Source organism: Haemaphysalis longicornis, unplaced genomic scaffold, assembly GCF_048455015.1.
Source record: "Haemaphysalis longicornis isolate Haplotype H1 unplaced genomic scaffold, Haemaphysalis longicornis Haplotype H1 scaffold_7, whole genome shotgun sequence".
In the NCBI taxonomy this organism is placed as follows: Eukaryota; Metazoa; Arthropoda; class Arachnida; order Ixodida; family Ixodidae; genus Haemaphysalis; species Haemaphysalis longicornis.
In genome coordinates this window covers 49,875,645-49,886,257 of record NW_027526422.1, presented here as the reverse complement: position 1 = coordinate 49,886,257, position 10,613 = coordinate 49,875,645, and the positions used below count along the sequence as shown (strand labels likewise).

At 48.8% G+C, this 10,613-nt stretch overlaps 1 protein-coding gene and 1 pseudogene across 1 annotated transcript; one reads left to right on the top strand and one right to left on the bottom strand.

Moving 5' to 3' along the window:
* Window positions 1–856: 856 nt before the first annotated feature.
* LOC144146284 (solute carrier organic anion transporter family member 4A1-like) lies at window positions 857–6,407 on the bottom strand. The gene is made up of 4 exons (XM_077678244.1): window positions 6,057–6,407; window positions 4,098–4,364; window positions 1,534–1,636; window positions 857–960 (listed from the first exon to the last, which is right to left on the bottom strand). Exons 1-4 carry the CDS (start codon window positions 6,405–6,407, stop codon window positions 857–859), a joined length of 825 nt encoding a protein of 274 aa, XP_077534370.1.
* LOC144146283 (terminal uridylyltransferase 7-like) overlaps window positions 6,406–10,613 on the top strand; it is a 24,935-nt pseudogene continuing 20,727 nt past the window's right edge.

Below are 10,613 nucleotides of genomic sequence, written 5' to 3'. Positions count from 1 at the left end.
CGCAAGTTGCCCCATATTTCTCGCATTCTGACGCAACAACATATGCTAGAGCTCCCAACCGGAGGAACAAAAACAAGGCGGGGCGGGTGTTCCGGGCTTACAACATTCTCAAAAGTGTTAACGCACCCGGGCCTTCCAAGCAGTTTGGAAGGTCACGAAATCACACACACAATGCGCATTTACCCGGTGTGACTTGTGCGAAGCATTTATATTAAATACTAACACTAGAACTTTGGGGTTCCCACTCTCGCAATGTTATTTAATTCGTTGTCAGTGACACCAACCTTTCCAGCTATTATTTTCTTCCTGGGCATCCAACTCATCTCTGTCCTAATGTTTATCTGTAAATTTCTTGAAATTCCCGGTAACTTTCTCAGGAGTTTATCAGTTTGATATTATACAATTTTTTTTTATTTCAAACAAAACTTTCTCGTTGTTTTGTGACCGCTGGATAGCGGCTTGTATGCCTCGATTTCCTTTTCAATCATATGTAAATCTCTTAACACAGCTCCCAGTTTTTGATGGCGCGTATGATAAATATTCTAAACAACAAAAAACAGGATTTCAGCCTACTTACTAGCCACCTTCCAATCTAAGCTGACAGCATATGCTGATGGGTTTTAATTACCGTGCACCGAGTGGTTTATACTGAAAAAAAAAACGTAAATTTGCGTACTAACGAAGTTGGTATGTGGCCTACTATGTCTCGTGCTTCCCACTCAGCTGGCAGTACAAACGGATCGTAAACCAAGTGCATGAATGATATTCTCGCTTAAAGATTCTTCGGTATCTCCAATGCGCGCATTCACTTGCTTGTTTCTAAGCGGACGGTTGCGCGAGCGACACATTTCTCGACTCACTCTGCAGAACTGACAGTGAGGTCCGTGTAGACAGAAAGAAAATATCCGCCGATGAGGAACCCCATCGCGGGTCCGAGGACGGATGTGGCGTAGAAAATACCTGTAAAAACACGGGCCGATGTGAGCAGTGCATAGCCTCCGTTGATTTTCGAGTCTATTAAAACGGAGCTTCACATGCCTCACTAGGGGCATTTTTTTTTTACCTCAACTGGCTGCACTGGTGCAAGCAGTGCAGCATACGTTCATTTTTTTTACTAATTGATATCCCCAGTAGCATTCTGCACTGGTATGCACGAAACTGCACTAATCTGCACCAGTTCAGGTAAAAAAAAAATGCCCCTACTGATGGCGTGGAAAAGCGGAAACACGCTCCAGCAAAGCCAACTTTACACCATGGGTTTCAAAAAACGATGATGATGATAAGTGAAGGCCCTTCAGGCGCCTCAAGAAAGAAACGCTTCTGGTTTTCACAATGTAACTTGGGTTCCTCACGCTACGTAGCCGGCGTCTTGGGATTGCATGCCGATGCAATCGCAGCAGTTTGGAATTGGGACTTTGACTTTGAGTCGGGTTGCACGAAAGAAAGCGTCGCGTTTTAATCTTTCTCTTAATAAAGGGGGCTTTAATATTGATCTTTTAAATAGCTGAGGTGTACGCGGTAGTCGGCGCGCACCCATATAAAGAGATGTGCTGGCTGTCGGCACGTTTTGGTCCATGTAGGCCACGCCCAGCGTGAAGAAGGGCGCTGAGCCGACGCCGTGGAGTGCATGTCCAGCCTGCAGGAGGCGAGGGAGAACGAGCATCAGGGACGGAGCAGTGCAGTTCATTATCGGTTACCGCCGCCCTCTCAGCTGCCCCCCTCCACAACCCCTTCAAAACAGAAGCACTCCTAAGGGTGCATCCGTATCGGTAAAGATACGTTATCAGCGGGATGTAGAAATATGGTTAGAAATTCCGGCACACCCAGTTGGAACGACACAGGTGCACAAGAGCGAAGAAAAAGGTAATCGCAAATTGAGCACGTTTGCAGCGCTTAAAGTGGAGACACAAGCACGAGTGAAAATGGGAAACGTGAACGTTGTGTCCTCTATATCGCGCACTAAGGGGGTGGCGGAGGCAGATGAAGAAGAACACTCTCGAACTCCCGCGAGCAGTACTTCCAGAAACTAACTGGAAACGCATTTTGGGGGTTCTGTACACGCAGAAAGCTGCCCATGGGCAATGAGGGGCGTGTAGCGGTGGACTACGGAATAAATTAGATCCCGTGGAGATTCTTTACATGCGCAGAAGCTCTACTAGGAGACTGGAAAACCATGAGCAGAAACCTGGCAGCCCCCTTCCCTTGTCCCTCTCACACACACAAGCCCACGGCTGCCCCGAGGAGTTCTACGAGCTTCAGTAGCAATCCCTAGCATAACTGAGAGCCCAGCGCTATCGCTGTGAAGGAACGCTGCAAAGGAGGTATACATGGGAGCTCAGAGAAATGTTCATCGTGCAGTAACATCCTCTCTTGCCGCAAAGGAGTCACAGACTGAAAAGGAGCGGTGAGGGGGTAGAGGTGGTGCACACGATGTTAACGGCTAATGGAGGTGCACACAAACAGATGAAAAATAATTCTTCGCGCTGATTGACCACATATACTACGAAAGGCGTTGATTTGCAAAAAGCATTGCACAGGTTCATCCACCTGTTAAAATAACTACACAGCGAAAGAAAGCTTCCCACCACTCGGAACCTACGCGATGCTTACTGAAAAAAAAAGCCAGCACTTTTGAATGCTAAGGAAAGCATAGGTTGTTGAAGTGTTTGGTAACTGATCTCGGTGACTTTAGTGTAATGGTAACCTATTTGGTAACCTATGATGGGGTCCTATTTTCAGATCTCAGTCAAAGCAAGCGAATAAAAACGACCACCCCTGATGGGTTCCGAATTCACAACCTTCTGATTACGCGGCCGGTGCTTTATCAGTTCATACATACCGGGGCGGTTGTGTTTTCCGCCACATTCTGGGTACTTATGATTACAGTGCTGTATCCTATGCTTGGCGTGGTAGCCTCATCCTTTGGTTTGTTTATATCTAATCACAGCGTGACAGACGAGACAGACAGGAGAACAACCACCGAAGAAGCGCTGTCCTGAGGTAGGTTTGTTTGTATTTCGGGCTTCCTTTTCACGCCTAGCATATGCCACCCCGGGATCCGCGACCTTTTGGGCAGCACACCTGGCAGCCCTTCAGTGCACACAACGCTACAATGGATGGGAAGCAGCTAGTAGTTGGTCAAATACACCATAAAAAACAGGACACGCCGCTCACTAACAACTAAATTTCCTCTAGTGAAAACAAATGCATACATGCAAATTTTTCGCACGTGCCGGGAAGTCATTTGTATAATTATCATACAGTTCCGCACAGAAAATGTTTTTCGCTATTTGATCATGCCACAGACGGTCAGTTGACGCAGAATTCTCCAGCTTCGTGTGTGGTCCAGATGTGTACCAATCCCAGTCGAAAATGACGACAAGAAAAAATTCTGTTGTTTGTCGTTATTTCCGCGTGTCGTAGTTTCGTCTTGTCGTATTCTTGTGTCGTGATTCTGATGTTCTGTCGTGTGTCGTGTTCCTGTCCTGATTTTGATGTTCCGTCGTGCCGGATTCCTGTCTTGTTGTTATCCTGATGTTCTATCAGCAGTTGCACGTGGCTGAAATGTTATTGCCCATTGTGCAGAGGAGCGCAAATGGGAGTTCCGTTTTGACTACATGACTGTGTGTTGGTGAGAATATTTATTTTGTCGTTACGACAGAAAAGTTTGTCGCAACAGAATTTCTTTTGTCACAATAAAGTTTTTTTTCGTACGACAGGAATTCTTGCTAGGTTTTTGCGGTATTCCTGTCGTAATTTTAGACCTGGCTTCCAATAGTTAAAGCCATTCTACAACGTGGTCGCTAGATGCAATGGCTAGGTAGAAAGGAAACACACGAAGCGTTTGGCGCTGCCGCCACCCCGTCATGCCAATTCTCAGAGTGGCCTTTGCTGTGGCAATCCTTCGCGCGATAAGTTATAACGAACCGCCCGCCCTGTCCTGCGCATGCGCCCGGGTTCACAGAGGCAAAGGGGCGCGCGCGCGTCATGACCGCGCACACAACACGGCGACAAGCAGAGCACGGCTATTAGGGCCAATCGCAGGGCGATGTGTTGCAGTATACAGTATGCACCATATGTTGCCGCCGCCCCCGCACCATGAAGAAGTACTTGAAGGAGTTGGCCGATCTGCCCTTGAAGGCTGCGCACTTGGCGTCTCCGCGGTCGGGGCAGACGGAGGCGGTGCCGTTGTCGGACACCAGGTGCTGGGGCGCCAGGAAGTGCGGGGAGGCGAACACCATCGAGCCGGCCGACATGACCAGCGCGCCCATGCCCAGGATGAGCGGCTTGTGGGCCACGCCCCCGTGGTAGCTCACCGGCGTTATCATCACGCACGAGGCCACGTTGAACATGCTCTGGATCAACTGCTCCACGCCCCCACACGACACCAAACATGCAACGCGATAAGCCGAGACAAAAAAAAAAACCTTAAGGGGCTAAGAACTTGTACTAGAAGAGAGCTGTGTCGTCGGGGGCTGTTCGGGGGGTCTATTTCGCGATGAAAATTTCTGCTGTTGAGCTCAAATGGTAGCAGCGCCCTGGAGGCTACTGCTCACCGGTCGGTTTTGCAAGTTTTCTCTGTCAAGCTAATCTTCATTTAGTGCCGTTCATAGTGCTATATCTTAATTTTTTCTCAATTGCATAACGCTTTATTAAACATCTTTAAGAAGTCTAGTTAAAAACACTGTGGTTAGAAAGTTCCTAGGTAGCGCTGCCTAGAACAGGAGTTCACCATGAACTATACGCTCTATACAATTTCTTCGCCGCAAGAAGGTCCCGCGCTATTCACGGATTCACCTTCCACACGACACACCTGTATGCCCTTAAGCATAGGGGTGTGTGCTTGTTGCATGTTCACCTTCTCATGGCTTCTTCTTTCTCATGACTTTGTTCTGCAGCTGCACGCAAGCTTAAAAGAGTGCCACATCTGAGCCACGATTGCGTAGAAATTTGCGTAATTTTCGTAATGTGCCGATCCGCGCTCATCAATTCCTCGAACCCTCGCCTGTCGTAAAAGCACTGATGACGACACCTAGTGTAATTAGTAGTTTAGGATAAATAGACTTGCGCCTGACGGTTTGCTTGGCTACGGACAGACGCCTTAACCATGGTGAATAGAGTATCGGCTATGAGCGAGATTGGTGATGACAGACGTCACAGAGCGTGGGCTCGAGCTAGCCGTGGGAGGTTTGCGTTTCTTTTCTGGAACAATATTCACCCAATCTCCAATCATCTGACTCTCAAGTTGACTAACCCGCTCTCCACACCTCCCCTCTAGTTTTCATTACGACAATTTCTTTCGCAGCGAAGAAAAATGCGAACACAGAAGGCATTAACAATTACAAAAGCTCGCAGAATTACTCACTCATAGGGGATTACTCATTCATAGGGGATTACAGCAGAATTACTCACTCAAGAAGGAAAAAAAAAAGAACTGACGATTGCAATACTCTTACGTGAAATTTCTGCGTGGCTGATTGATTAATGCAAGTAATTTCAGAGAACTAGATTGATACAAATAACTTGAGAAAGAGAGGGAGAGAGGTGTGTCATAGTTCTTCCATGCGCCATCTCTTAGCTGTCGCATGACCGCACAACTGAACTCACGAATGGCCGTGCGGTTAACTTTCGCCATAATATTCACCTCCACTCTCTTCCTCGCGCTCTCTCATCTATCGCCGTCAGTCCGTCTCCGCGTTCGTTCTTTCATTCACCCCTGCTGTTACGACGCCGCTCAACAGCACCCGCTCGAAACTGACTGCTAGCATCATAGTTGTCATCCATACAAAAATGCACCAGAATTGCCCATGTAATGTACGGGCCACGAAAATCACGCTACGGCTTGACTTAGACTGGTGACCGTTCTGATTGCTCGGGGCTGTAATGCGTCTTGTTCTCGCGTAATACTCCTGTCTGGTTCACTAAGCGTCGTGTGCGCTTCAAGGAACAGCCGAGACCTAGTTGCGGCAGCCGTATATAGCGAAAACGCAGGCCTGACGCGGCGATAAGCAATCAGGAGGAGGAGGAGGAGGAGGAGGAGGAGGAGCGCGTCTTGCCCCAACTTCGAAGCCGATGAGCTGGAAGCGCCTCTCGATGGTTGGCGTCACGACGGACACGAGGCCGTTGACGACGAAGCCCTGCGTCATGCCCAGCACGCATATGAAGAAGAGGTAGCAGCGGGGCGTCCTGAAGCTCTGCAGGAAGGCCGGGAAGACGCCCAGGAAGCCGCAGTTCACATCGTGGTTTGGAACGGCGTTGGGAGGAGGCTCGGCCGCCGCCGGCGCGGGCTCTTCGGGGGCCGCCTCCGGCGCGGGCTCTTCGGCGGCCGCCTCCTCGACTACGCCGAGCGACTCGGCGGGTTGGCCGGATGGGTTCTGGTCGCCAACAACGCCTTCTTCAGAGGGCATGGCTGCGCCGCCACTGTTCCTGCGCAGCTGCGACCGCGGATACAACCGTGCACGCTGAAGAAACACGCAGGAACAGTGAGACTGCTACGTTGTAAAGCGGACCAGGTTGTTGAACCTGGTGTTAACTTGGATTCAATGACGCTTGCTGAAATTTTGCGTATAAAATTTCACTGGTGATATTTTTATTTTTTTATTTTCTGGCTTTTCTAACCCAAAGTTAATTAGTTTTGTGTATGTATAGAAGCTGCACAACCAGTCTGATGATGTCAAAGAAGAAGAAGAAGAACGTTATGATGATAAATGCAAGCAAATTTTCGAAGAAGAAGAAGAAGAAGAAGAAGAAGAAGAAGAAGAAGAAGAAGAAGAAGAAGAAGAAGAAAGAAGAAGATGATGATGATGAATGCAAGCAAATTTTCGAAGAAGCAGAAGAAGAACTTTATGATGATGAATGCAAGCAAAATTTTGCTAGTATAAGCTTCCTCCTTGTCATGCTTCTCATTTAATCTGACTTGTCGCAACCGTATCCTTTTTCTGAACTTTATTGCATACTGCGCGAAACCAGAGTTCTATTGAAGTGCTACTGCATTGATTACATGCGAATCCTGTAGGATGTACATTGTCACGGGCCGTCTGCTGCCCATACGTATGTATAGGGGGGCAGGGCTGGTAAGGCGGTTTATAGCAGCTTTCTCTCGCCACTTCACGTCTTGTAAGGAGCATGAAATAAAGATCAATGCTATTCTATTTTAGGCTCATCTGAAATGGATTGCCAGATTCCAGGTTCTAAGAACTAGGTGTATTCTCACATGATTCGAAGCGATAAGGCGGTGCACTTGCCTGCTGGCGTAGTTGCACAAGACACTCATTATTAACTCTCCTTACTCGCTGCCGCAGTCAGACGATTAAGCGCCCTCATTTATCATCCTGACATGGCATGGGCAGCAGCTATTCCCATCCCGCACGTTAAGAGCATGGCGGGGAGTTTCTTCTCACGCACGGGAGAGTTTCTCACGAGACGCCAGCAAACAAATATCGCACTACAAACAGCGCCAGGTTAAGCAAGGATAAACTAAGCTAGGTGTAGAGACGCCTACGACCGCCCCGAAGGAACCGAGAAGGGAGGGGCGCCACGCCCCGATTCAGAACAACCGCAGACGGACTCGTTTATTCCACCGGACGCCGCCGACATAGCCGCAACCCCCTGGTGGCAGATAACACTCAGATCGGGAAACACCGATTCTACACAAGGCTAAGATGAGTTAGGTCAGGCTAAATCAGGCCAGGCCAGGTCATACCAGAGCAGGTTACCACGGATCAGGTCACGTGTGTCCAGGCCAGGCTAGGCCAAACAAATGGAGAGTAGCCCAGGTTAGGTTAGCGCGAAGCAATACTGACACATCCAGGTCCGTTATATTTCTACCTCAGGTAGCCGACTTTGGACCTAACCAGCATTCGTGCAAACTGTGGCGAGAAGGTCACTGTGTCATTAACACTCACAGCAGACACTGCCCAAGCACGAGGCCTAGGCCTATCGGCTTCCACACAAGGAAGCTGCCAAACTGCCGCGCTCCACCCCGTGGGATACGCGGGAGCGAGAGTCGGGCCATTTTCAAAGTAATCGGAGGAACGGTGTACTCACGCAAACGCGATGCTGTCTTGTACGAGCACCTAATGAGTCACCGGGCCAGTCGGGGTCGCGGTGGTGGTGGTGGTGGTGGTGGCCCGAAAAATGGCGGTGGTGGTACCTCCGTGGTCTCCTTCTTCTTCTCCCACGCGATGGCAGTGCGCGCGGTCGTTCAATTTCTTCCTCTTTGCTCACACTCGGTCACCGGGTGGTTATTGCTTTTTTTTATTTCTAACTTGTGAATTTTTGAACCAGAAGTGTGAGCAGAAAGGATGCCCGGTGGAGAAGCAAGTGAATGTTCTTCGCCGGGAGTGCCAGTATGGAGCACAAGAATACTGAAAAGTGCGCCACCCGGAACGGAAATCAACAGCGCAGGCAGATAGGGAGCGCTACATGCAGTAAGAACGCCATGCAGACGATTCAGCGGGGTTTGTTTAGGAGCGATTACTATTAGTAACGGGCAAAAGATCCTTGCTGTTTTTAAATATTGATTCCCCATCAACTATAGCGGTGCTCTGAAATGCAATTGTTTTTTTTTTTTTTTCAAGTAATTATACTGCATTTTTCTGATAACAAAAAAAGAATACGGGGCATGCTGATACATTGCTATAAATGGGAAGGCGTAATCGTAGTCGCACCTTCTGTTGATCTGCTCTTGAACTTTCTGTTGAACTTTGTGACCGCGCCCGTCACCCCTTGACCAGCCCCTTCGACAGCACCCTCCGAAACTTGTTCCCCTCGCTAGCCATCGCCAGAAGCATCCCAGGAACATCTCCTCTCAAGGCGGCTCGTATTGCAAGTGCGGGTGTGGCCTACCCGCCTTTGGCGCAGCTGTTTCTCTTCCCCGGAGCGCTCTGCGTCGGCTTTTCTCACAGCCCTCCCGCACTGCCATTTCCCTTCCCTGGTGTGCGATCCCCGGCTCACGCTCCTGAGCTAGCAAAACTCCATCCCTTTAAATTCTGCAAAAAAGCGTCGTTCTTCTTGTTGTTGTCCGGTAAAACAATGGCCGCCGCTCTAAAGAGTAATTTAAAAAATTGGCCCCATATCTGCTTACGCAATACATACATACATACATACATACATACATACATACATACATACATACATACATACATACATACATACATACATACATACATACATACATACATACATACATACATACATACATACATACATACATACATACATACATACATACATACATACATACATACATACATACTGTGAGCACAGGCGTCATCGTTCTTTCATAACTGTTACTCGAATGGCCAATCCCATCTAGCAACTCATCATCAGTGTGCCGCACGCGAGCACCACACCATCTTCTTCATCTTTCATCCTCGCGCCTGCTTGACCATCGCTTTTTGCAACGGCCTCTCGGCGAGGTTGCGTCGTCATTAAACGCGTCCTTCGAGTCTCCCGTGTCCGAGTCTTGCAATACATACATACATACATACATACAGACACGTACAGGTGCCGTGACAAGCAATTAGAACAAGGATAACAGAGATTACCGGTTTACAGGAGACTGCATTAGGGAGGACTGCTTCAAACACGCACCATGCAGCCAGGCAGTTTCCGGAAGAGGATATTCCTGTAAATTTACGTAAAAACTTTATTGAGCAAAACGGTGTGGTGGTTGGAGTCGTTTTCCGTCTGGATGAGGCGCGGGTACCCCTGTGACCTGGCCGCTGTCCAGGCTCGCGCGACAGAGTCGTCATGTTCTCCAGTCGAGAACTGCAGATCAGTTTGCCCTTTCCCGGCGGAAATACGAGGAAGAGAGGGGAGAAACTAGTTGTTTGTGCATTCCCATGTTATTTGGTACAAGGTGTCTGATTTGAGGCAGTAGGCACGTGTACAGAAGTATTTAGTTGGAAACCTAATGTGCAGGCACGCTTCGTGTGGAACAGCGTAGGTTTGTATAGGGTGTAAGGTGGTCTCTTTTTCCTTGGTGAGATTGGAGTTTTGGACAGGTAATGTACGGTGTGAGAGGAGGCAACAGTGTAGGATGACTCTTCACTTGCCTTTAGTGTGGCAAGACGGGTTGTGGCGCCTGGTATAGACCCTTTGCAAAAAGGCGGACAACACTGAGAATCCAGCGGTGGTAACACTGGGGGTGAACGCGACGACGCCATTAGAAAGGAAGCAGGTCGTACCAACGCCATTGCGGTTGCCCGTTTTCGCCCACGGCTTCACGAGTCTGTTGCCCTATCACCGTAGTCATATTTCTCTCCTAAAGTGGTGTTTTGCGCTACCTTTCGAAGATTAACGCTGGTCAAATCGCTTCCGCTTATCTACCCCGCTGCACAACGGCTCGTCTGGGGCGAGTCGATACGTGCCCTTCTTTTCTCCTATTTCTTCTGTGTTCCTTCCTTCCTCTGAGTTCCTCTCAAGTTCGACTGCCTCTGCTCGCTGCTGACGCACGCGTGCGACCTATCGCTCCCGCATTAGCACCACATTCACCGACGGAAAAATTAAGCGCCGCAAGTACAGAGGCGCTGAATCGCAAACATGACCTCTAGCAGAGACATCAAAATCAGTTTCATTATGCATGCTTTGGTCATTTTCGCGAATAGTTT

Coding starts and splice junctions, on each gene's coding strand:
- LOC144146284 (XM_077678244.1), bottom strand. CDS start 6,407: ATGCCCTCTGAAGAAGGCGTTGTTGGCGACCAGAACCCATCCGGCCAA. Junction 1,637..4,097: donor CCTTCAAGTACTTCTTCATG/GTGCGGGGGCGG, acceptor CGCCTCCTGCAG/GCTGGACATGCACTCCACGG. Junction 961..1,533: donor CAGCACATCTCTTTATATGG/GTGCGCGCCGAC, acceptor GTGTTTTTACAG/GTATTTTCTACGCCACATCC.